Below are 26,650 nucleotides of genomic sequence, written 5' to 3'. Positions count from 1 at the left end.
AGTCGCATTTTTTTTTCTGTTTGTATAAAACAAGTTGCAGAATGAAACACAAATAAAGGAAATAAGTACTAAAATGGTGAGGATAGTATGTTCCATATTGTCTGCAGGTGCATGAGAAGAATGGCACAGTCTGTAATTACCATGTACCATGTCATCAAGAGTATTTATCCTCTAGAACAGCCCAGTCAAAGCATCAGTAGCAGTGGTATCATCATACATGAGAAACAATGTGTATTTCACTTATGTCAGCTAGCAGAGCAACTTACTCAACACTTACGCTGTCGTCTTTGGATTTGAAATTTAATGGGGCTGCCTTATCTGTTCAACTTTAATGAGCGGTGGAATTGCTGACTTGTATTTAAGTATTATTGCAGTTGTGTCAAAACAACCATTTGGCTTTGTGCGTCTTTCCTATAGATGAATGTCTCCCACTCGGTGTGATGGCAGAATTTCCATCAGAGGAGGCTGTAGGCTCCTTGTACTCAGTGACTGTTGAGATTCACGTTCCTCTGTGCACTGCTTCCCTATGTGGTAGCTGTTTTGTGTGTATGCCCGTGGGTTTGCTGATATTTTGGAAGTGGATCGCTTACTGTGTAGCTCGTATTGTGATATTTGGCTTTGTGCATGCTGGTAATTTAAATATGCAATGGCAGTGATATTTTACTTAAGTGAAGGAAATGGTTAACTAACATCCCGTAAGGGTTTTCAATCATTTAAATTACAGTGTAGCCCGTGTCCATGAACTGTAAAGTAAGTGGATTTATGTAAGACTATAATGGCTTCAGTGGATCTGCAGAGTGAATAATCTACATTTTAAAAGTTGCACTGCTGTGGTCTATTATGCCAATCCTCATTCACTCGTAGCACTTGTTGTTGAGCAAGTACTGTTATTTGCATCTTCACCTTGTCATTATGTTTTCTTCATGGCAAGAAGTATGGAGCATATAAAAACAGTATTTAATTTTTGGAGTATCGTGGAATGAAGTGTCCCTTAGAAGAACAGTTTTTTATGTCATCATTTGAACAGATCTAACAGCCATGGAGAAACTCCCACCATAGGTGATGAGGACAGAGAATAGCAGCACTCCAGTATGACAGGAGGTTTAACTTCTGTTGGGATTATTTTAGTGAAAAAAGAATCGGTCTCGTTCTATCACAAGGAGGGACAAGTGCTTCTCTTTTTTCACATTTACTTACTACACAACAACAAAAACAGCTGCTAAATGGGAGCAGATGAGTGTAAATATTTACCCCCAAAGATCATGAAATGGCATTTCTTTGGGTAAAACTTCACTGCAGAATGAGTTTCTTGTGGGTCTAAGGTGGTTTTTTTTAGGCTTGCTTTTCGGTGTAAATGTCAGAGTCAGAGAGGTTGGTGCTGGCCAGTGTTCTATGGAGTGCCAGAGCACAGGCCTTCTTGGTGGCACCGTTACACAGCTTTCTAATGGGTTGATATTGAGTGAGACTAAGAGACAACGTAGTAAGGTCTGAAAAAAGGATCACTGTCACTTTGTTTTAAGATTTCATCTTGAAAGAGTAGCATCTTATTGTCAGGAGGTACATTGGACAGTGTGCAATAGCAAAGATCAGTCTTAAAAAATATATCCTAAGCCTCACTGACCGTACTGTCCAAGATCATTGTAAAGGAATAATTCTGTCTACTTCATGTCACGATCTGATTTGAAATACCTTGAAGGAGCAGGTTTTTCAGAAGGATTTTAATGCCTTGACTTTACTTTATCCCTTATGTACTTTCAGTACCTTACACCGTAAATGTAAGCCTTTAAGGCTTAGACTGGAGAGTCTCAGCTTGGACACAGAAAATGAAACTCCAGCTTTACCTTTGCTTTTGAAAATTCTGCATGCATGTATGTGATTTTCTTCTCTTATGCATGCGGTTATATTTAAACTATTATGAATTTTTAGTGAGAAGCAATAAAGCTAATAAAATAGAAAAGTAGATATTCCCATTTGAAGTCTGTTCAGGTGCCTTCAGTTACTACACAGCGAAGGCACATTTCAGCTCACACTTGGAATTGGATGGATTTCTTTTCTGTGTCAGAACTGTGTCATTTTGTGGAGTTGTTTCATTGTGCTGGCCCACGTCTGGGTGTGCTGGGCTGTCTATAGCTGGAGCCTCATCTCCTTGCTTATTGCATAGTGAACTATCTGTCTCCTGGACAGCCCCTTCTTGGCACTGCGGCACGGTTAAGAGCTCTCCTTTTAATTTCATTTAAACCCTTTTACAGCTTTAATATTCTAATGCTGCAAGGCACCCGCAGTTGTCATTTTTCTCATTTTGAATTCCTTCAGCAGAAGAGCCTGCCTTGGTAAATGATATTTCAGTTTCCATGGCGCTCCTTATTACAAGTAGCTGTTCTTTTCATCACCGAACGGCGCAATTTCCATTCACGCCGAAATATCAATGGTAACATACAGCAGCAAATTGTTCCTTCATGATCTTTGGCATTGTGGAAATTCTCCTGCTCAAAATTAAATGTCAGGGGATTCAACAAGTATAAAATACCCGATTCCTTTCAGAGGCACACATGCAGACACATGCTCCTCCCTCCACCCCTCTGTGCTCCTCAGCGTTCGTCTTCTGCTGCTCCCTAAGGCGTCATTAATATGCTAATGGCAGTGCTTCATTAGCGGTTCAGATGCTGGACTAGGGGCAGCGTTCCCTCCCGTACCCGCAGCAGGAGCTGGGCGAGGTGCTTGGGATGCAGGCTGCTTGTCACGGGCTCTGAACCCCAGCGGTTCGTTTCCAGAACGATAGCAAACGCACCAGCCCTTTCCCTTGCATTACTCACAGGGTCGCTTTGCCATTTACTGTTCCATAAATCAGAGACATATGTCCTCTGTATAGACAATAGGAGTACATGCAGAGCAAGGCAGTGCTTTGCTTCCACCCGAGCCCCGCTACTTGCAATTGCTTGGGTACCCGTGGGGGGAGGGTTACCTGCATGGGAAGGGTGCTGCAACAGGCGTTTTTAGTGGGAATCCAGTTGCCAGCACCGTAATCTCTGTCTTGGCATTAGCTTTCCTGTTACTTGGTGGCTGCTCCCTGCTGGCTTAGCTTTCTGAGCTATGGGGCCTGATCTGCTCATCTCGAGTGCCTTGTGTGCACTGCTAAATCCCGCTTTAGCTACCGCCAGCTCTGCGTGCTGCTCCCGGTGCTTTATGGGAACCACAGCTCCTCAGGCTGGGAAATGTGCAGGGAGCTTCAGGAGACTCCTCCATTCCTGCTGTAAGTGATTCTGCCTGGGGAAAGTCGACCCCAGTCATAAATCAGTTGCTCAGAGATTGAATAATTTCAGACTTCCACGACAACCTCCTGTAATAGATAAAACTACTTATAATGGGCAATTATCTCTTGACACCCTTCTTATTACATTTATTTTAAGTCTGGCAGTGAGATATGTTTCTGTGTGGAACAGTTAAGAGGAAGTTAGAGCTGAGATCCTGTGCTAGATAATGCAGGTTGGAGGGAGAGCTCCTGCTCTGCTCCACTCCCCTTCATTTCCATATGTGGCGATGGAAATGATAGTCCCGGATGGTGTTTTATTTTTAGCATCTCGTGTCAGGTTGGTGGTTATAGCTCCCTTGCCTCCAAGCAAGCACTGTGATTTACTATTGCTTCTCATCATAACCTCTGTGACTGGCAGGGCTGTAAGCACTGCAGGCAAATAGGCCTCAGAAGGAAATACGGAGCTGGAGTGTGTCAAAGAGCAGAGGTGCTCCCTTCATCTCCTGGCTGAATATGAGCTAAGCAATACAAAGAAAATCTGAGTTTTTCGGCCTCAAGTGGAAAAGGTTTCAAACTTCCTAGAGTACATGAAAGTTTCCTACCGGTAAAATAAACAGAGCACGTCAAAATACTGACACTTGATAGGGAACAAGGAAGTCATTTATCAAAGTCATGATTGAGAGCACAGCGGTGACAATATATTTGTGTTTCAATTCTCTGAGTCCAGACTTTCCTTTAACAGACAAGCTTTGTGGAAGAGAGGGGCTGACACTTTAAATTACGGGTCCAACCTAAGGCACACCTTCCTTGATGTACCCTAGATTAGTGATGCTGTCTCTAAAGCTGAGCAGCTGCCACCCACGGAAGGTCTGAGGATCTTCACAATCATTTTCGGCTGAAATCAGCTGCTGCCAGGCTTTTCAGGCACCTGACTTTCCTCCAGTGCTGAGCTCCCAGGGGCAAGCTTGGCCCATGCAGGGGGTGGAGCAGCCTGTCTTACAATGAGGAAGATAAAGCCAGCTCAGATCCTTTGGACCTATAGGTCCTCCAGAAGGATGTGATTTAGGGTCAAGCTTCAGTGCAAAATAGAAGCCAGGTCTGTTTATTTATGCATCTCTTGGAAACAGTCATAAACTTTGTACAGTAGGATTGCAAATGGAGCAATCTAGAGATACTAGATACTGGCACTCAAGGGATATATGGAGGTGGTTTATCAAAGAGCTGAGTGAGAAGTCATGGGAGGATAATTTATATCTTAGATTTCAAGTCTTTTATTTCTTTTCTAGATATATATTTCTTAATATTTAGGCCCTGTTTTACTTGCATTCCCTATCATGTTAGCAGCTCTGTTTTTTTCCCTCTTCTGCTCATTTCTTGGTTAAGAATACTTAATGCTCGCTGTAAAGGAAATGTGTATAGCTAAGCAGAGCCCCAGCCTATCTAATATTTAGTGTTGCAATCTCAAAAGTAATTTGTGGATTTTGCTGTCATCTTTAACACCTGCTGCGTTGTACTGGTTTTCCTTGGGACGAATAGGAACGCTATCTGCTGCACGGGAAAGGATTCAGGATCCTGCCTGTATGTCCAATGTCTCCTTAGCTCACAGTCCAATTTTCAGATGAATCGATTCTGCTCTTCAAAGAGAAGTATTTTGTAAAAGATCTCGGCTTGGCAAGTTAGGACTTGGGCCTTGATATCAACGACTTCTGCACTCTGGTGAGATTTGGCTCACCAGAGCCTGAGCGGTGTGCTACGACTGCAGCCAAGTTCAAATCCCTATTAAAAGGGAACAAATCACACCGCTAGTGTAACAGTTACCCTTAAGCTCTCCAGGGCTGTTGCCAGGTTGGCTGGAATGAAGTGTAATGGAGAACAGTGTTATTCTGTACAATCGGTGCCTTTCTGAGTCTTAAGTTTTAGTCAAGAAGGTATTTATGCTAATTCATGTTTTAGGAAACCCTGCTGGAAAGGGTACTGAAAACATCTGAGAAGTTAATACAATCTCCTGCCCTTCCCAGCACACTTACATCACAGTTTGACCCCTCAAAGTCAGCTGGCCATAGAAGACCCCTTTTATGAACTGTAACCAATTATAATCCAAACCTGTGAAGTCAAACACCAGGAAGAAAGCAAGTAATTAGACACAGCAGAAACCCTTTTCTTCTCTTACAAGGTGATGGAAAGTGAGACGGGCTTTAAATGCAGACTGCAGCTTGATTCTTCACTCTATTATCCCGATGTCGTGCTGTTGCATCTCTGCAGATGTCAGAGGTACAGAACCAGGGCATCAGAATGGAGACAGAAGCCCTTCGACTGGCACCCCAGCAACAGAGATGAGACTGCTGCTTAATAGCTACTCTCTCCTTTTTCATTTCTCCCCTGGAAAATTGCAATCAAAATAAGATAAAGTCACATAATTTAATAGTGGCTGCACTGCAAGCCCACTGGCAGCAGTTCCAGCCTGGAACATAAGGCTGGGGCATACTGGGGAGGCAGTGAGGGGAGATGCAGGGAGCTGCAAGAAACAAAATAAGAAGAGTTAGGTTCTCAAACCACTCATTGCTAAGAACCGTGTTAGCCTTTACAGGTGCATGGACTCAAGATGTGCTGTCATGATCTGCATCTGTATTCCTGCCTTCAATTCTGTCCTGGGAGGTGGCCTCTATTTATGTTCTGCATCTTCCTTTTGCTCCCTTTCTTGTAACCGATGGGTGTGAGGTTGTAATTTTTCCCCACGCCGGCGTACTGAGAACCATGTGACCCCTTCAGCGTGACGGGATGTCTTGTAGGCACTGCTTTTCACGTGAAAACACAAGAAAGCTTATGTCAGATGCTGCTGCTGTGTTGCCCAGGATTCAGGGTTGCCATTGATCAAAGAACAACCATCTGGGAATGCATGGAGATGTAGGTCACACACCGGTACGCAGCATTTACAAAGCCTGTACACGTTCTTCTCTTGCACTGAAGTCCTGGAAACATTACATTACCATGGTTGTCCTTGCTGCATTCCATACTATATGTGGTTATTTTTTTTTCCCAGTATTGAGATGTATTTGGGTGAATCTGTACTTGTGACTTATTCTGCCAAGCTTCGGCCCTATGGACTGCGCGATGGATGATTAGATTTTAGGAGTGCCAGAATCTGGGAACAGTTCATTTGGAAAATTGCTTAACAGATTGCAAATGGTGAATAAATTATTGCACAAGGGAACTTTTGAGAAGGATCTTGAAACTCCCGTGGTTGTAAATTTCTGACTAAAGAAATGCAGAATGTATGGGCTCGTGCTCATGAAAACCAAATCCTTTCCTGGAATTAGGACTTTTCCACTCTCCTTTTAAATATAGCAGAAATTCACAATTACCACAACGCAGTGGAGATGTGGTAGATCAAATCTGACTTTACCAGCAATTATTTCATTTTGTTGAGACCCTCTTACTGATGTTTCCTGACCAAGTCCTATCAATGCAGTTCTTTTTCTAGGGCAGCCACCTCAGGCCAAGTGTTTGTAAAACTGAGATTTAAAGTGCATTCAGGGAAATGATTTTGTCATGGCCTCTGAACAGCATGGGATGCGATGACAATGTATTTGGTACTTGTGACCTCAGCTGAATCTGTGGGGCATATTTGGCGGTGTGTTTGTCGTCTCATAGAAAGATCATTCTGCAGCGGTCACAGCTCTTAGCACTTACAGTTTGTTGTTATAAAATTTGTCATTAAGCTGAGCTATGAGCTGTAAACTTCTGGGAATGTTCCTCAGCTGATTTATTGACATTATTCTTCTTATCCCCAGGTTCTCACTTTTGATTTCTTTTCTTTTTACCCCCACATTTTTTTTTCCTTCTTACTCAGTCTTCTCTGTGTGTTTCTCTCCAAAATGTGTGTGTGAGGTGGTGCGGTGTCAGAGCAGATTATCAGAAGATCTATGGTTCTGCAACACTTGCGGTCAAGCCCAAACCGCAGTGGATATCTTGATTGACTGAACCCGTGCCCCAGTTCTGGGGTCCTTTCAGACTTGAGAAGGAGAGAATTTGTTTCCAGGCCCTAAAGCACAGCTCGGCAATACACAGCGATGTATTTCAGCCCTGCACAGCCACAGGTGGGACTGGCTGTATGGCTAATGCTGGATTTCTTAGTGACAGTGGATGTCTCTGTGACTTTCATTCTCGAGAGCAAAAGGTAGATGTGACCTGTGCTTAAGCTGTCATGATCCTTCATCACAATTGCTTTGTATACAGCGTAGAAAGGGAAGGTTTGGCTTTGAATAGTAGCTAGGGGTGGTGAATCTGAAAATGTGCAGAGATTCAGTTCACTTTTAATTACCATTTAAAAACTTCCTTCGCTGTCCAAATCTCATCTGATTTGAAAAAGGCTTGTAGTGATATTATCAATATTTTCCTGGCTCAGGTCTCCCCAGAATTCCTTCCTTTTGATGCTGATTTTCTTTGAACTATCAGAGGAGCAGCCTACCTGAAAGCTGTCTTGCTGGTAACGCACAGGCCAGTTCCAAGGCATGGTGTAGGCTTGAGGCTGGCATCCACACTTGGAGTTCTTCTCAGAAAAACAGCTACCTTGGGAACGATTTCTCTTGATTTTTAAATACATTGAGATTTTACTCCAACATGAAATGCAAAAGGAAAATGCTGCCCTGCAGTAACCAGTGACTGCTTCAGTGCAAGTTCAAGTCCTGGGTCAGCTTTATACAAAACAAATGTGCCAGTCTTCCATGTCTAAGCTTAGTGCTGTGGTTTTTAAGCCATAGGCCATCCTGAGGTCTGTCTGGGCTGGACAAGAATTTTGTCTTGGCTGTAAGACTTTTTTTTTCCAAAGAAATGTCATACTGAAATAGTTAGGCTTCCTGTCGAAAGCGTTAGCTTCAGTGAATGAAAAAATTCATTCAAAAGTGAGAAATACTTTCTTCCTTGAATTTTCTGACTTGCCGTAGTCCAAAACTGTTCTCTAGCTGTATGGCAGTTATGAATTCACAGTGTATCAGAAACGCGACTTGCTGGCTTGCTAGCACCTTGTGTTGCATTTGGCTCATAGGACAGAGAACTGAAAAGGTGAAATCTACCTAGAGGTAATTTAATGGAGAATAGTCCTGGACCTGATCTTTCCTGAGAGAGGATTTGGAGGCCTAGGAGAGCAGATAACATACAAGAAAACCAATACATTGTACTTCAGTGCTAATGACATTACAGTTTTTACCCCAGTGCAGTGCCTGTAGTTGTAGCAGTGATTTGGATGGTGTCCTGCTGCAGATTGGGAACTGCCTCTTGAGTTGGAAGGATAGGAAAGGAACAATCAAAGCTCTCACGTAGCAGCATTACAAAGTGTTTGTGCCCATCTCTCTGTGTCTTCAGGTGAGTCAAGATCCAAGTGTTAATCTGAAGTATCACTGAGAAGCGAACCATGCTGTCTTCCTTACCCCTGCAGTTACCGTCAGCGTGGGGTAGTGCAGCTCAGCACGGAGGACTCTGTGCTGGGAATGTTCACATTTGGAGGCGAGTGACATTTTTGCCCTTATTTCAGACTGCCATTTTATTCTAGAGGAAATGAGACTGGGATTCAAGACAGAAGAGAGCATGGCAACCGGATTTTAGAAATGGTTAGAATGGATGTAGTTTCTTAATTCCGACGTGCAGCGTGCTGCAGTAACTCAGATGCCATTTGTGAAAATAATGCAAGTTTGCCGGTTCTGGTTAGATGCAATTTTTAAGGCTGGAGTGAGCACTGACTTATTCAACACTGCCACAGTTGAGGTGTTTGTGGTGCAAAAAGATATCATTAATATACCTTTTTTGAGAGGGCTCAAAACCACGTATTCCTACCTTGAATTAGATGCTAAGCAGATTTAGTTTGATTTATACGGAGACCAAGTTGGAAACATAACCAAGCTGGCAATATCTGGCAACTGAGCTACAAAAACTTTGCACAGCTGTGTTAAGAACACACAGTTCTGCAGTGTTAAGAACACACAGTTCTGCAGTATTTCTTGAGCAGGTAAATTGGTGGGTTTTTTTTGTTTGTTTGTTTGCTTGTTTTCTGTCAGTAAAGCACTTCTGTTCTGATCTGCTTGCTTGCTATAACCCTTGTATTCTGGTCTTTGCCATGGCCTGCTCCATCATTAACAAGCGCGCACTGGCAAACTGATTCCTTCCATGTTCTTTACCTGAGAGCATGGGCCTGAGGTAGCACTGATATCATGTCTGCCTAGATTTGGTACTGCAGTAAAGCGTGATCTTGTGTATCTGGGTTAGCTACAGGGGTTTGCACCGTGATTGCTAAGGCAGACATGACGTGCAACTGTGATGCTACCCTGCTTTACTTATGTATTCAGTTTAGAGCTTCTTTTCAGCTTTATTCAGGCATAGTAATGGCAAGAGTTTCTCTGAGAAGTAAGGACAAGGAGTGAAGAAGATCATTAAATTTTGACCCCGCTGTGTTTCTTTAGGGGAAAAAAATACGTGAAAATAATCCATCTTAGCACTGGCTTTCAAACTGCCTTCTCCTTTAGGTAAATACAGTAGTCCTTTTGCACTGTACTTGCGACCTCTTCTGGTACACCACAATTCCCGCTTCTTCTAGCTAGGAGGTGACCTTCACGGCAAAGTTTGCTTGTAGCAGCCATAACACCTCTCCAACATCTTGGCATAGGTACCCAAGGGGAACAGGCTGTGAGGCTCTTGGCTCAGCGCAGGGGAAGTGCATGCACTGGGTCTTTCAAATTGCACCCCATGGCCTCAGAATCAAAGACCTGGCACTGGTTTCTGATCTGAATCTCTTATTGGTTTCGTGCAGATATCATCTCAGCCTAGCGATGGCATCAAGTGGAAAGAAACTTGAGTATGCTTGAAACATCTGGTTTGTCTTCCTAACCTGATCATTTGCCTACAGTGTGCTTTGGATAAATTCAATGTACGTTGCTTATGCCTCTATTTTTCTTCTTTAAATCAGAAATAATTCTGCTTTTCTATTTTGCTGACTGGGAGGACGTACTATTTATTATTTGTGTTACTGGTTTTTTTTGGCTAAGATGTCAGTGGTTTTGTGCTGATCAATACAAATAGTAAGGAATGGCACAAACTTGTGCCATTCTTATTTCTGTGCCTCACTCTGCCCTCATGTATCCCAGAAGAACAATGGGGAGAACAGAGGTGTGGTGAGGTGTGTGAGGGAAGAATTGCACAGAGAGAAGTGGGAAGGTGGGCTAGATGTCTTGGCACACAGGGGAAGGTATCAACCACCCCCAGGTGTGTTGCCAGGTCTGGAAAGCAATGGCCACCTTGGGCTCCTGTTGGAAATGGCACTGCAGGTGCTGTCCTGACATACAGAGTGCAGGGTCACCCAGTCCATGTCATCCGTGCTATCGCTGGTTCCCGCGTTAAGACTTGCTGCTTTACTATTGGGCTGAAAGGAAAACATGGAATGCGTCTTGCATGGGAGATATGAAACCAGGACCTCTTGGGATCCCCAAAGGATTCCTCGCTCAGAAAGGTGTCTCACCTCTTTGTTATAAAACTGATGACTTTGTCTAGATGGTTTTGTTTGGACGTGTTATTTTCACTGGTAGTTTCTAATTTTGGTATTGCGGGATCACCAGAAAATGCACTCACCATCATTAGTGGCTGCTTCTTATGTTTTTTTTTTTTGTTGTTGTTTCATGTTCAGGAGATAGCAACCAGATTGCAAAATAATGAGCTACCTTGTGTATTTCAGAAACATACCCCTCGCAATATGCATTTCAATGATTATCGTCACAGTTGGCTATGTGTTAACAAACGTGGCTTATTTCACTACAATCAGTGCTGGGGAATTGCTGCTTTCAAAAGCTGTAGCAGTGGTAAGTTACAGAAGAAAAATACAAAGCTATATCCCTGCTGCAGTTGTGTTTGTCAATATATTCTTATTTCCAGGGGAAAAAAAAGTTGGGCGGGGACGCAGCCAATCATGCTTTGTATGGCTCCTCTTTTACACAACAGAGTAGCAACCAGGTGAACTTTGTCTGATTATTGTCTGGTGAGTGGGATTGCATTTAAGGTCATAGCATATGTAGTAGTAACGTTAGACCTTAATCTATTTCCTTGATATAACAAAGTCAACAGGACCTGAATTGTCCGATACGTACTTAACTAGAAAAAATTTTACTGAATCGTGGGCTGAACTCCTGGGAAGAAGAATATACAGATACTTGAGAAAGTGGGGGGTCTAGCCTATTTAGTATAGCAGGAAGCAGTAACGCTGTCTCTGCGCATCGTGTATCGTGGGTACTTAGTAAGGGGGTTGCCGTGAATACTGGAGCTTATTTGGAAAGGAGCTGCAAGGCTTGGAAATACTGCTGTGATTGGTCTTGCTGAATTGTGGTGATGACACTGATTTTTGTCTATGATATCGGACTTGCAGTGAGGAAATAAAAATTTCCATTTACTTTGCAGTAGTGACACTGCCTGTGACTTTTTCAATTGACGTGTCATTTAAAAAATGGCCAATTCTGTAGCTCCTGGGAGAGGAAAAAAAAAACATTTTGCAGATCTCCAGAAAATTGTGCAGATCTCCTGTGGTGCCCCAAACACCAAGTAAGGCTCTTTCAGTGACCTTGAACAACAAAGTGTGACTGGGTGGAACGCAGTGTTGGGTAGCATCAGCGAAAGAAAATGAATGCTATGAAAAGAAACTCCAGCTATGCAGTTCAGAATCGGATCTGTTCAGAGCAAGTCTTCTTTTTGGAGGCATAATGATCTGAAATGACAAGGTCAAGGCCTGATTCCACCTTGACAGCAGTGCCTCAGCTGAGGGCCTAGCACGGGCAGTCAGAAGTAAGAGTGGAAGACCTCATCTGCAGCGTGTCGGGAGGGGGGGGTCACAAATGCACGGGATAAGTTTCAATGAGGGAAGCAAAGTTGGTTGTAAACGAAATTAAAATGCTTATTAATAATTTGTTAATAAAGTCAAATCGCTTTCATGTTCTATGAGGTCATGGTATGGTTTTTTCTTGTCCAACAGACCTTTGCTGAACGGTTGATGGGAAGCTTTTCTTTAGCTGTACCAGTGTTTGTTGCTCTCTCCTGCTTTGGATCTATGAATGGCGGCATTTTTGCGGTCTCCAGGTAAGCACATGTTAATGTTACTGGAAGTGAAGGGCATAGGATATGCACTGAAAGTAAGGAAGCAAGCAGAAGGAAGAAAAGGACTCATTCCTTAAGTAGGAAATTGAAAATGACTGAAAAGTTTATAAAGTGTGTTTCCTCCCCCCCCCTCTGACTTTGTTCCTGATGAATTTAGTATCACTGCTAAAACCCTTTGAACAGTTTAGAAATGGATCCCTTTGAGTGTAGCACTTCTCTAATGGCTGTTTTGTTTCATGTGAAGGAGGTAAATTGGAGGGAAAACATTACTTCTAAACACTGATCACAGTGTAAGATAAGGGGGGGACACAAACAGAGATTACTTTGATTTCTGCTTATGGGCCTCTCCCTCTACTCTTTTCATTCTGAATACCTCAAAGGAGCCTAAGAAGTGCCGCTGGGTTGTGTGACTTTCATGAGCTGCTTTGCCTGGTCACAGTAATGAGCACATTTAAAGTCTGTCCACATTTATTTCCCACCAGGATGTTCTTCGTTGCCTCCCGTGAGGGTCACCTTCCGGAAATTCTCTCCATGATTCATGTCCGCAAGCACACTCCTCTGCCAGCTGTCATTGTTTTGGTAAATCATACAAACAAATGTTCCTGCACAAGAATTCATATTACAGGCTTGCTCTGGAGGATTCGAACAGAATTTGGGCACTGCTTGAGTCTCTTTTATTAATGTATGTGCGGGCTTTGGGCAGGGCAGAGGACAGTAAAGAGAAGAATGAGATTTGGGAGTTGTTCTTACTCTATCATCTCCTCCTTGCTATCTTGCTGGTAGTGCCTCACTGCCTATTGCTGGGACCGAATTAATGTCTTATTGCCCTTTTTTTTCTAAGGATCTGCTAGAGATGAGCTAGCTCCCTTTCAGAGAGACAAATTCTGGTTAAACAAACAAACAAAAAAAGGTCTTCATTTAATGGAAAGTGCAGCTAAACACTGGTGTCTGGGGGCACCCTAAGAGCTCATTATAGCACCTTACACTGAAAAATGCAAACAATTATGCACTAGGATAATGGAAAGGGAACCCTCAGCAGTGTGGTGTAGTGGTGATTAAAAAATGAGAGTATGTGTGCCTAGGCAATAGTCGGCGAATCGTCTGAGGAGAAGCATCAGTATAACTGGAAATCTTTTACTGCCTTCTAACATAGAGGCAGAGCTAAATGTTGGCCGTGTGTTTGCATTCCAGGCTAATTTGTGTAGTAAAATGTTAGGACAAAATGTCAAAATACAAACTTCACACCCATTTGCATAGTGCCAAGTAGATTTCCACTTAACTTGCAGACTTGTTCATAGCTGTGGGTGTTCAGCCACTCTATTGGGACCCCTGACTGTAATGCGTTTGGACAGACCTCTGCTTCTGGGGGAGGTCTAACTACAGCAGGAGATGTGTGTACATATGAGTGTACACTAGCGAGATCAGTTGCTTGTAGTGGAATTTAAATCATTTTTTTTTTGCTAGACATGCCTATGAGCTCACTTCTGAAGTGCCAGCTGAAGTATTGAATCTTATATATGCCCATGCAGCTGTAGGCATCCAAGTCTGCAAAACTAGACAGCATAATGATGGTGAAAAGTCTTAATGGAATTCATCTTAATTGAACATTTACTTTGCATTTTATTTCTTTGGGCTGAAGTTTTCATAATTATCAGGTAAATTGCACTGACTTTTTCTGTGGAATGAAATGCCCCGAATATACTAATATATATATATATATGTATACATATATATATATATATGTTTTCTTCTGTTGCATCTGGTCCCATTGCTAGTAGATTGATCTCCTTGAAAAAAAACCTCAGATTCCCAAATGAAGATGGTTTTCATTCAGGGATTATGTTTTTCTTGCCTTAGTTCAGGCAAAGTAGTTCCAGGATATGTTCTGCATCAATAGTCTGCATTTTAGCGTTTTCTTCTTTTATTTCTTCTGTCAAGCTCTACATGCTGCACAAAAGGAGAGGGGTCCTGAGGAGAAACTGAGAAAATGTGCATGTTCAGCGTTTGAGGCCTGCCAAACAAAACAAAACCACCAAAAAACAAACAACCCCACCCAAAAAACCCAACAGCAAATGTTTAGGAATTAAGAAATTTGCATGTTTCATATCTCCTGATATTTGATAATGTGTACGTAACAATTCCAAGAAACCATGCAGCCTGGTTTTGTTTCCCTTCGCTCTCTTTCACTGTCCGTGGCCCTTTGTTGCAATATCACTCCCATAGATGAGATTTCTTCTAGGGACTAAGTCTATCTAGAATTTTTGCCCAGTATAATTCAGTGGGAAAATTTCCTTTGACCTTTACAGAGAAGAAGTTTGCTTAATATCTATGAGTAAAGAACCAAGTGCTTTGTAAGTCATTAGAGTTTGGAAGCCAGATACCCATGTTTGAAATATTGATCCTTCTGATTTCAAATCCGCACAGCACTCATTGCTTTAAAAAAAAACATAGAGAGGCTGTGACTCTAGATCCCCAATGGAAATGCTCTTTATAATAAAGATTTAGCCCAGCTGTTGCCCTGTTGTAAAACTAGAGGGACTGATTTTTTTTCCTACACCACTAGGACATTGTCTGAATAATAGCACAGTAGTGACCCTTGTGGCTGTCTTCATTCCTGAATGCAAGGGCTGTCATTGCAGATATAGAGGTCTCATATGGGAAGTGTAGACTACCCTTTATAGGTGGTCCAAGCTACAGATGTTCTGCTTTTATCCAGAGAAAATGCTGAAGCAGATCCATGTAGCCTACCCAATCATCTAACTCGAGGTACAACACTCTGGTTTATGCATAAGCTTTCACCCATTTCACAGATACCTTTTACCTCAAAACACCCATTTAATGAAGACATATATTTATTTTGCGGTTGTCTCTCCTTCTTGCTGTTCAGGAGTCTCTTGAGTGCCAGCTAGATGCTTCTCTCTGCTTAGAAATGTTTACATATCCAGTGTGCAGTAAGGCTGCACCCTGTGAACCTACAAGGCATGCTGCAGGTACAAGCTGGTGTCAGCCTCGTGTGCCCAGCCAGCATCCCATGGTGCGTAGCCAACCCCTAACGCGCTCCCTTGGTTGAGATGCCCTGTTTTTGTCATGCGTGAGCAGAGGAGTGGTGGGCAGGTCCTGAGAGAACAGAGCACAGGATGTACACGTGTTGTGGTGCCTGCGTATTTGTCTGGATCACTGGGGACAGGCGTGTCTGGCTCACATGCAGTCAGCCAGGGCAGATAATATTGATTAAACACGATCCCAGGGGACTGCTAGGCACTGATCAAACATCTGGTCGCATGAACTGGCAGGCTCGAAGGCTGTGGCCCTCACGTGTCCCTGGGTAAGATGGTGTTGCCTCTCCCCCTGGTAAGATTTGGCATCACTGCTTTAAAAAAAATAGAGATCAAACCATTAAAAGCTTCTCATGCTCTGAATTTCTTTTGCAGCACCCTCTCACAATGATAATGTTATTCAGTGGGGATCTCTACAGCCTCCTGAATTTTCTCAGTTTTGCCAGGTGGCTTTTTATTGGACTGGTAGTCGCTGGCTTGATTTATCTCAGATATAAACGTCCTGATATGCCTCGTCCTTTCAAGGTAACCTCCTCTCTATGCTGTTCTACATGATTTTTTTCTCCCTTGTATCTATTGTCTGGTCAGCTAGCAAAGCAGCACTTGCTGAAGTAAAAAGCCTCTTTTGAGAAAAAGCAAGAGTTAATAGAAAATGGTCTTTTACATTGAGGAGTCTCCTCGTGTTTTCCTTCAAGTTCGCCAGTGCTACCCTGGCTGAGCTCTCTTCTGAAAGACAATTTTTATTAATTCCCCAGAGGCTGTAGGGGAGCGAGTGAGCTTGCTGTGCAAAAGGCAAGGTGTTTGCTCAGTTTTGCCTGCCGTGTTGAGGCAGTGTGAGGCAAGCTAAGGTCCTTATGCCCCACCAAGTTGAGTGCAAATACCTCCAGTCTGGTGCAGTTGCATAAGCTTCAAACTCCAAATACTGGGGCTAGTCATCTAGTCCTCAGTTAAATCTATACTTTGATAAAGATTTGAGTAACTTTTCCACCAGGATTCATGCCAGGTATAAGCCCTGTTTATGTATTCCTAAGAAATCTATGTTATGAAGAACTCAGAATGTGCGCTGCTGCATTCTTGCAGTCAGAACAGCAAATAAGAAGGTCAACAGCACAGCCCGTTTTGCTTTGATTAAAAAAAAAAATGCTTTGACAGTGCAGAAAAGAGGAACAGTAATGTTTCAAGGCATGAAAGGAAGAAAATGGTCTCTGGGGAATGTTCCAATTTTCCATTACGCCAAACATTTCACAAGCTATGGTGCACAGAGGTGGTAACGTAGTGATTGTAGCGGCATTCTTTACAATTGCGATAATTAATTTGATATTGCTGGGTTTTTGTACTTTCAGCAGCGATGCTGATGATGCTACTGGTCATATTGTCAGAAAAGTGCTTTCCCAAAAGCTATCAGTTGCATATAATGCTATCAAATATCTTTATCTGTAGTCAGATGGGTGTTTAATTTGCTCTCTTCCCGCCAGATTTTGATTTTTACCTTAGGAAGAAAATCAATACCTTCTTAATAGTTTTAAAAGGTGGCTTGAGCTCCGTGTTGTGTTTTAAAATGTTTTCTAATAGGTAATTATCAAAGAGGAAATCTTTACTGCAGTTAGTGCTGCTTGCTTATCTACCGGAGGATTAGAGAGAGGAATTTTGTAATGTAACATATTTACAGCCTTTACATTTTAAAGGGCATAAAACACTCTAGTGTTTTAGTGTGTGTAATTAAAAGACTTCTGTGGTGCTTACTGCACTTGGCTTAGTTTGGTTCCTGCAGTCGCTGGCACTTTGTGTGCCTGTTCTAGAGACCCGTGTTCCTCCACGACTGTCCTGTACTGCTGAGTTTTATCTGGTTTACATTTCATGGAACATTAAATACCATTATCATTCAACAGCAAGGTCAATGCCAAGTAATGGTTCTTTGTGTGGTTGTATTCCAGGTGCCTCTATTTATTCCAGCATTGTTTTCCTTCACCTGCCTCTTCATGGTTGCACTGTCACTTTACTCCGATCCAGTCAATACAGGGATTGGATTCGCAATAACCCTGACTGGAGTTCCTGCCTACTACCTCTTTATTGTATGGGACAAAAAACCAAAGTGGTTCAGAAAGCTCTTAGGTAAGTCCCTGAGGGGCTCCCCTCCTTGATCCGACTCCAGAAATTTCTCAGGGCTGGGGGTATTGTGAAATCCTTGTGATCAATTCCCTTGGCTGCTCTGCTCAGGGCACGACAATGCAGGTTTCTTTGCGAAGTGTGCTGTAGTGTTGGTTACAATCAATGTCAGCTAACTAAACAGAGATGTTTACAGCAAGCCTATTCTTCAGCAGAGAGTGGCTTCAAATGCCTGCATGCCTCTCTTCCTGCTTCTTTCTCCCCTCCTTGCCCCTACAGCCATGTGATCCTTTCTAAATTCAATCTCCCTCGCTTCTACACTGTTAGAGAGCGTATTTCACTCATAGCAGGGTTGGTTTGGGTGCCTAAATGTCACAGTTGTGATGACAGGAGGGGCTTGGTGCTCCCTGTCAGCACCACAGATGTGTGTACTGCTGAGGAATGCATGAAAATGGGGCAGGTTTGGTGGGGCTGTATTGTCGTTCCAACAAAATGAGGGAAAAACACACCATACCTGGCACGCCTCTGTGGAAATTGTTTCTGTGCTTTGCAACAAACAGCTCCCCATGTGACACGTGAAATACACAGAGAATCATTTTTATGCCATTTCTGAGTGTTTATAAAAGCATTTGGGAAAGTTTTGATGTTCTTGAGAAGGGTTATTTGGAGCGTTTCAATAAGAAAGGTATCGTTGTCATTTGTTCTTTTTTTTCTCACTGAACACAAGAGGAAGTTAGCAAAACGCAGGTAGTTTTCAAAAAATGTATTAAGAATATAGGCAGAATATTCGAGAGATGGGAGAAGTGAAACTGAAAGAAAATCTGCAGCAAGAGGAAAAAATCAACCCCTGAAAAACTTCAGCTACAAATAGTTTCAGTGTGTATACTTCTTTGTGTACACTGTCCTGTAATATAGGTGCTGAACTGAAGATCTGTGTGCCCTTTTGTGCTCCTTTATTAAAGGCTGCTCACAATAAGAGTATCTCAGTATTTATATGTATTACACTGTAACCTATTATATATGTTTTTACATAGATACAGATCAGAAAAATCTAGCCTATGTATTTATACCTCATCTGCTGAAAAATCTATGACTTTCTCAATTCGTTCTGGGAAATCCATATACAATAGATTGGAAAATATTTACGTTAAAAAGATGTTAATTTAAGGCTATCAGTTTCTGATCTACTTAATTTCGTATCAGGAAAGTTGTAAATTACATGAAATATCCTGGGAATGAGTAGAAAACAGCAGCGTGAATGAAAACAATTGTGTGCAAAAAGATGTTTGTTAAACAGTTGTTTGTCTGTAATTTCTCAGACAAATAGACATTTAGGGACTAGGCGATTTTCCCTTATCATACCCAGGAGATTTTTAGCTTTTTCTGTGAAGACTCCGAGGTTTTGGAATATAATTACTTGAATCTCTGGCCACAGGATGCCAGTATTGAACCGCGTTACTAGGATGAGAGAAAAAATGTTCTCTTTAAGGTAGTCTGCGTGTATGTGGAGCTCACTCTGCCAGCTGTGACAACGAAGGTAAATCTTCTAGCTTTTCAGATAACACAAAATTCTCCTCCTGGAAAGAAGGCCTGGTGCCTGTGTAATGTGTGTGGACACAGTGTGCTGGCTCAGGGGGGAGAGCAGCAGGTGCTAGGCAGTGGGTGAAACAGCTTGTTTGCTCTGCAATTATTATTCCCAAAATAACAACAGTAATGATGGAAAAGCGATGTTGACAGTTTTAGGTGGAGTGGAGAGGGGATTTACTTGTTAAATATGTATTTTATTTTATTTTTTACCCCTCGGAGTAAGCCATAAACATTCAGCACGGGGTCGTTATTAAACTGGCACATCTTTGTAAAAGCTAATAGCCTGTGTGCATTTTTTAAAGGCACTGAATGGGGATGAATTCACTTCGGCTGTCTCTGTGAGACACAGGAAGGAATAGTCAAGGCATAGCTGAGAGATTGTTATTCCTGCCTCGAAACCGTATGCATTAGATGAGTTTAGGCATGAAAGAGTAATTCTGGACACAGTGTAAATGGGCAACATGAAAAAACTGATTGCAATTCACCAATGGGAGATTTTTGCCAGATCAGTAGGGTGGCTGTCTTTGAGGCGATAACTGATTTTTGCAGACAGAAGGAAAAATAGGTCTAGTGTACTTAGACTTGAACAGAGCATTCTGTGCAGTACTGCTGGAGGTCGGAGCTGGTTGGTCTGAGCACAGTGTCCCGCTGGCAAGGCTGTGCCCAGTGTGCTGGTGGCATGGGCGCCCGTTTGCAGTTGTCTTGCTGGGGTGAACGTCACTCGGTCATCCCTGCCAACGCGCCTTGCAGCGTGCTGCAAAACCCCACGGGTTCAGACCGGCCCACGTAAGATTAGTCTGGATATGAAGAGTAGGTTTTGTAATGATCATGGGAGAGGGATGTTGAACAGCCAGGAGTAGTGAGTTCAAGTACCCAGCCTGAAGATGAGTGCGCATTACCCAGGAAGTCCTCACCAAGGCTAAATGTCTTTGTTCTCTGGATAAGCACATTTTGACTGTCCTTAATGACATTTACATTGCCCATTCTCTTTACCAAATTACTGCCCTGAACAAAAGATTACTTCAGAGTTGCAGAGGTTGATAGGGTCTGGGTGGTGGTTTGCAGTGGGAATAACATTTTGTTCTTTTCCGGAGGAATTTTGCTGTGGTACCAAATGTGCTGGGGCACATCATTTTCAGCTAGTACAGGCTTCATTTGACCTCTGCTTGTTTGCTTGCTTTTTGTACAACTGATGTGAAAATGAAAAAAGTCAAGTCTAGCAAGTTCTTTGAAGCAGATGAATGTGTAAAAGGATGCGGCACCTGCACTGGGACTCTGCCAGTTGGACTACTCAGTTGAAAACCCAACCATAGATTCATGCTTTAAAAATCTTTACTTCTTTTCAGTAGATTGAATGTGGAAGGTCTTCAGAAGTCGGATGCTGCTTTCTTCATAGCCTGAGCTTGTATTAGAAGAGAGATTTTTTGTTTGTTTGTATAATGAAATGTCTCCTGCGGGGTTATTTACAAACACCAAGAGGATGACCCTCCCTTACTCAGGGCACAGTATTATATATTGTTTGCTCTTCTCTTTGTCGAGTGTGTGATGCTGTGATCCACAGGACATTTCCTCAGTGTGTGTTGCTGCAGATTTTTTGTTCGGTCTTATACATATGCAGAAAATTACTGCTTTCTTTACTCTTCCAAGCTTCGTGTGGGACTCATAAAGCTACCAGCTCTGGGCTTTTTTTGGTAAAGGTTGTCCCCTGGGCCTTGTTTACAGTGACTTCTACACTTGAAATGGATAATTAGGGTTGAAAGCAGAAACAAAAGGTGTCTTTACTCATGATACTTTGGCTCCTTACAAATGGAAAGGTGGTCCTGTAAATCCAGGCACTGCTCAAAGCCAACAATATAGATGCTGACTGATGATGGAATCAAATGTTCTTACGCTGTCTTACCTCCTGTACACTGCAACCGGAAACAGCTAAACAAGCTACTGAACCCCCTCACCCCCAAGCTTGTGTGATTACTCCTCCATTTGCTACTACTGCGTGGAGGTGGAAGAGCAGCAGCTGCCTCCCAACACAGGGAGGGGTAAGGCCTGGCTGCCGGTGGCTGGACCTGGTTAGTCCAACAGGATGGTGAAGTCCCAGACAGCTCTTGAGATGCCTTGGCTCTCTCTCTGCTGTCTTGCCCTTTCTTTACGAACAGATACACCTCAGCTCAGCTTGACAGGAAGCCTGTTTCTTTTTACTCCTTTGCTAATCTTCAAGCCTGGAGGGAGTGGGCCAGCCAAGGCGAACCCCTGCTTGCTTCCCACTGCTGGCTGTCCTCCTGCCCTTCACCCCAGCTCTACAACAGCCCAGATCTGAAGTCTCCACTGCTGGAAGGGAGGGAGATGGAAGAAAATGCAGTCCCGGTTGAGTCTCAGCCTCTTTGACCCATCAGTACGTAGTCTGAGGGCAGGCTGTGCTGCTGACCTCCAGAGGGAAGAGCAGAAGATGGTGGAGTCTGTTAGACAGAAAAGCAAGGAAGCAGTTCTGGTTCGTGTCTTGTGAGAGCTGCACTGCTTTACCCTTCTCACTCCATGCTCGTGTAGATGCTGACAGGTAGTAGTACTGGAGAGGGAAACAGGAACTTTCTCTTGCAATAAATCCTGCTGGCTGAAAATGGGTTGCTGAAGAAAAACACAAATAAAAGAAGCAGTAAAAGAATGCTCTTTTACTCTTCAATATTTAAACAAAGCGTACCATTTATGAATCAGTCCTCTAAAAAGGAAACCACCAAACATACAGGATGGAAATACATCCAGTGACAAACAATGTCCAGTTTCTTTGAATGTGTGACATCCTTAGATCTGTGGAGCGTTATAATCATTTTCTCACTTCCGTAGTTTCTTCGTTATGTTTCCTTTCTCGGTTAGGCAGAACTTGGCACAGCTGCATTCACTTGTTTGAACCCTTCCAGAGTTTTATTTTAACATTACGACCGTGTTAAAACTAAGCAGTTGCAGAGAGCAGTCGTGTTTTACGGCAGTCCTTAAATGCGTGCATACCTGTATTGAACAAGTTTATGCCTATATACCCTTCTGTTGTTGTTTTATATGAATATCGTTGGATGAGAGGCAAAGAACACATAGTTAAAGAAGACAAAAAGATTAGTCAGGCATCTAAATGATATGTGCGCCAGGTATATGTAACTCACGAACACTATGTGCAAGCAGGCTGTGTAGCAGATGAGATAAGTTTCCCTGGCTGCTTCTTCCTTCTCCATCCACCCCAAAAAATCTCCCATGTGTATGCTTTTATTTTTGCAGACACTTTAACTGAAGCGCTGCAAATCCTCTTGGAAGTTGTCCCGTCGGAGGAGGACCAGAAATCGTGATCTGCATCTATCTGAAAATGCAGCCTTTGGCTTGATGTTTCATTCCAACCTGAGGAAGAGCATGTGGAGATGTCTTCCTCCTCTTGGCGCTCTGCAAAATGGAGGAACAAATCACAGCTGAGTTGGATACTGAGTTCATCAGTTACCAGAACTGTATATTATGATGTTGCAATTTTATTATTATTATTTTTAATGTGGTTGGTTTATATGTAGAGAGCAAGAACTTACGCCACGAGGGCTCTTTACTCTTTTTTCGTTAGTGTTATATTTTAATGAAACTTAGGTTCTTCAAACAAGGATTTTTATTGCATTGTCACTGAAAATCCGTTTAATCGTTGTGTAATAGTCAGGTGTACTGTGAAGAATGTATCCTACTTGCTGTCCTGAAGAACCTCTCACTAGGGAAAGGGGGAGATAAAGCTGCTGAGTATCACTTAATAATGTTCTTCCTCTCCCTCTGTTTGGCAGCCCTAATTAACTTATGTCTTTGCTTGGAGCACCAGTGCGTTGGTGCAGAAATACAGTGGTTTTCTACTGTGTTTGTGGCGGCAAGATCAAGGTACAACAGAACGAATAAAAGCATCTTCTGAGAATTAGTATTTCTACCAGCGGGACAGGTAGATTTTAGCCTAGGGGCAGTAATTTCGTACATGTTCAAGTTTCTACCAGTCTGGAAATTATGACTATTTTTGCCAATATTTCTTTGTGTGTTGGGGGGGAAATACAGTAACAGAGTAATTACCTTCAAATCTCTATTTGAATCCAATCTCCAATGATATATGAATATTTTATATCTGGAAGCATACGAACCTGCATTTATCAGTCAGGAAAACATGATTTTAAAGTTTCAGATAATTACTGTGGGCAGCAAATGAATAATGGTCACTGATTTTATAATTGTGGGAATTTTGTATAGACATGGCAACAAATGCAATACTGTTTTTTGAGTAAAGTGTAAGGCAAGCTACAACAGATTTGATGACTTGAGTTGGGAACACACCTAATCTGTGGGCTTTTTATTCAAGCACACTCCAATTAATTGGGCTTTGAAACACCCAGGAACAGGTGCTCTGCCATCTTCTTCCTGGCTTTGTCTCAGCTGAAACAGAGAAAAGCTGTCCAAACTGATAGAATCAAACTAAATTGAAGATTCACTTTCAGAATGATGTTTGATCTGAGAGTTGGCTCAAATATGAGCTGAAATTTTGCCATTTATGAGAAAAAGAAGTAGATAAGGAATTTTTTTAATGCTTACAAATTCATTTTTTATATTATTAATCAGAGACTACTCAACCTTAAGACTAAGGTTTGTTACCACTCTGTTAAGAATATATTGCTTAACTGTTGAATGCACTACTTTTTGAGCTGTTTGCTATTAGCAAATTGTACGTTTCATGAAAACTTTTATGCAACTAAGCAACATTAGACTTCCTAAATAGGAAGGAAAGCACAACTAATAGCCAGACCACTACAGTAAAGGGAGACTGTATTTTGTACGTGTTGTATATATCCAGAATATTTACCATTTTAACGGTGTAAAGTACCTTAAAATTACTAAGTGTTTTTTTTTTTCTTGTATTTCTATAGTGGAATTTCATAGAAGTAGGGAAATGGGAATAACGGATGATCTAGAAGAGCGGTAATTTAAGACAGAGAGCATTCTCCGAACTATTTTTACATTAAATATTTGCTGTTTACAGTAACTTAAAGTGTTATTCGAAACTTCTTTTAGACAAACATTTTGAGCTAGTTTTTTTTTTGTGCTGACAGTGCGTGCTTTTAGTTGGTATTTACAGATGGGACAGAAGTGTGCTTTTGAAGCCATCCTCCCCGCCCATCCCTGTCCTCCCCACGTTCTGGCCTGTGTCAGCGTGGAGCACCTTAAGCGTACACCATCTCCATCCATTTCTCATGGAACCAAAGGCTTTTCGCCCCCAGGAGCAGGCCTGTCACACTCCTTGCTTGAGGAATCCCACCAGAGGAAAGCCTCCTCCACACCAATACTCTGGGCAGCAGGGCTTCCACATCAGCTGCTTAACTCCGTGTATTCACTCTTACTGTGCCATATTACTTGAAAATTTAGACGTAGCCAGTGTTAATTTGTAGAAATAAATGGCTCTGTAAGTATAACTGAATGTTACTTTATTTCTGTTGTTTTTGCCATTGAGGACTTTCAAGTTTAGGAATGTTTCTGAAGTCGGACCCAATGACTGTATTTTACTGTATTTTATGCTCATGTAAGGACTTAACTTGTCCTGAGAGAGATCCTTTGACTCATTGTTTGTGAAGATGTATATTTTGGGAGAAAAAAATGTTACCTGCAAAATAAAAAGGACAATTTTTTTTTCAAAATGCCTACTGATTCTAATTTCTGTTTTAGTTTCTTCAGCATACACGATCACCACACAGTGTTCTAATCATTTTTCCATTGTATTACAAAAGTCAGTACTAAGGTCTTCTATTAAACATGGAAACTATGCGTATCATCACAAAAGGAGAGAAAATAGGTAACTATATATGTATATCTTAAAGATGTGGAGGTCTTTTTAAGACTTTTGGAAGTATTGTGTTCATTCTCACAAAGGAAATTCTTCTAAAATTGTATCCATTATCATATATTTTTCTTATTAGGACCTGAAGTGATCATGCCAATGTGAGTGCTCTGTGAGGTGTTTAATGATGCTTAAATGTGTTTTTTCTTGCCTGTACAACTGTTAATCCGCTGGGCCCTGTCAAGTCATTTCTTTCTTTGTTTTTTAGGTGGGTGCTGCTCTTTTTGTTCTTTGAGCTTACTGCTCTTCTGGGGCGTAGGCAGAAATCTCACCAAAAGCAGCAGAAATGAACACTCTATGCAAGTGGAGAATACATCTGAGGTTTAGTACATCTCTGAGAGAAGCGGGTCAGCATTTGAAGCCTCAGAAACCCTGACCTCCCCATGATCCAGCCTGCTGTGTGGCCCGAGGCATGATCACAACAGCAGGGCCTGCTCTGGCCCCTGCAGCCTGCCCGCAGTACTGTGTGGGTGTGACGTGCCCTCCTTCCTTGCCTGCTACAGGCCCCTTGTCCCACCCCAAAGCCTGCCTTGGCTTTCAAGAAGCTATTGGGCAGGAGCCAGTTTTATAAGAACCCGTTTTTATAAACTTCTCAAACATCTAATATCTCCTAGAGGTGTTTGTGTGGGTTTGTGAAGCAACTTTCATGTCTGTCCAACTTTATTTTTGTGAGTTTCTGGTGCCTTTTTTCGCTTTTTACCGAAATTACTGCTCATTTTTACTCTCATTTATGTATATCAAATGTTGCCTTTTAATCCTAACACACTGTAACAAAGGCATTTGATCTGATATGATTTAAATATGCATATGATCACAATAAACTAAGGGCCAAGCTGGCTTAGGGGCAGACAGGCCTGTGACGAACTGAACTGCCTCGGGTTGCGATGTGTCCTGTGTGAAGACCGAAGGTGCATCCCACAGGCCGCTCGCTGCAAGAAAGACATCAAGGCCTTCTAGCACGTTCAGAGAAGGGCAGCAAACCTGCTGAAGGGTCTGGAGCATGAGACTTGTGGGGAGTGGCTGAGGGAACCGGGCTTGTTCAGTCTGGAGGAGAGGATGCTTAGGAGGTACCCTACTGTTCTACACTACTGCCTGAAAAGCGGTTGCGGTGAGGTGGGGCCTGGCCTACCTCTCCTAGGTAACAGTGATAGGATGAGAGGCCCCACACTGCACAAAGGGAGGTTCAGGTTGGATATTAGGAATAATTTCTTCTCCAAAAGCGTGGTCAGGTGCTGGAAGGGGCTGCTGAGGGAGGCGATGGAGTCACTGTCGCTGGAGGTGTTCAGGAAACACATACCTGTGGTGCCTAGCGACATGGGTTAGTGGGCAATATTGGTAGTAGGTGGATGGTTGGACTAGGTGATCTTACAGATTGTTTCCAACCTCAGCGATAATGTTTTTAGGAGCAGTGTTTAGAGTAGATGAGATGATTTCTGCAGTCGTTTATTGTTCTGTTCTTAAAGGAGATGGGATGGCTAGTGTTAGGCGTGCTAAGCAAAAGGGAGATTAACCTGGAATTACTGCAAACAGTATAAATAGTTACTACAAACGCTTGTAATATAAACCAGTCGATACAGAATGTCACAATTTCCTCCTAAGAATTACTTTCTTTTTTATTATTATTCAATTCAAATTGCAATAGCTGTCTCT

The 26,650-nt window shown here is 42.4% G+C and overlaps 1 protein-coding gene across 1 annotated transcript in view; it reads left to right on the top strand.

Moving 5' to 3' along the window:
* The window catches only part of SLC7A11 (solute carrier family 7 member 11), a 55,402-nt gene extending 32,062 nt beyond the window's left edge, over positions 1–23,340 (top strand). The window contains exons 7-12 of the mRNA XM_065736347.1: positions 10,968–11,091; positions 12,252–12,355; positions 12,856–12,952; positions 15,805–15,954; positions 17,364–17,541; positions 22,381–23,340. Of these exons, the coding sequence (XP_065592419.1) occupies positions 10,968–11,091; positions 12,252–12,355; positions 12,856–12,952; positions 15,805–15,954; positions 17,364–17,541; positions 22,381–22,448 (721 nt within the window). The 3' untranslated portion in view covers positions 22,449–23,340. The remainder of the gene's footprint in view (positions 1–10,967; positions 11,092–12,251; positions 12,356–12,855; positions 12,953–15,804; positions 15,955–17,363; positions 17,542–22,380) is intronic.
* Positions 23,341–26,650: the final 3,310 nt, after the last annotated feature.

The sequence above is a fragment of the Cyrtonyx montezumae genome, unplaced genomic scaffold (genome assembly GCF_038088225.1).
Source record: "Cyrtonyx montezumae isolate F1298 unplaced genomic scaffold, pur_monq_1.0 scaffold_2, whole genome shotgun sequence".
NCBI lineage: Eukaryota > Metazoa > Chordata > Aves > Galliformes > Odontophoridae > Cyrtonyx > Cyrtonyx montezumae.
Note: the sequence above shows the minus strand (reverse complement) of the source record. Positions and strands in the feature narration are given on the sequence as shown.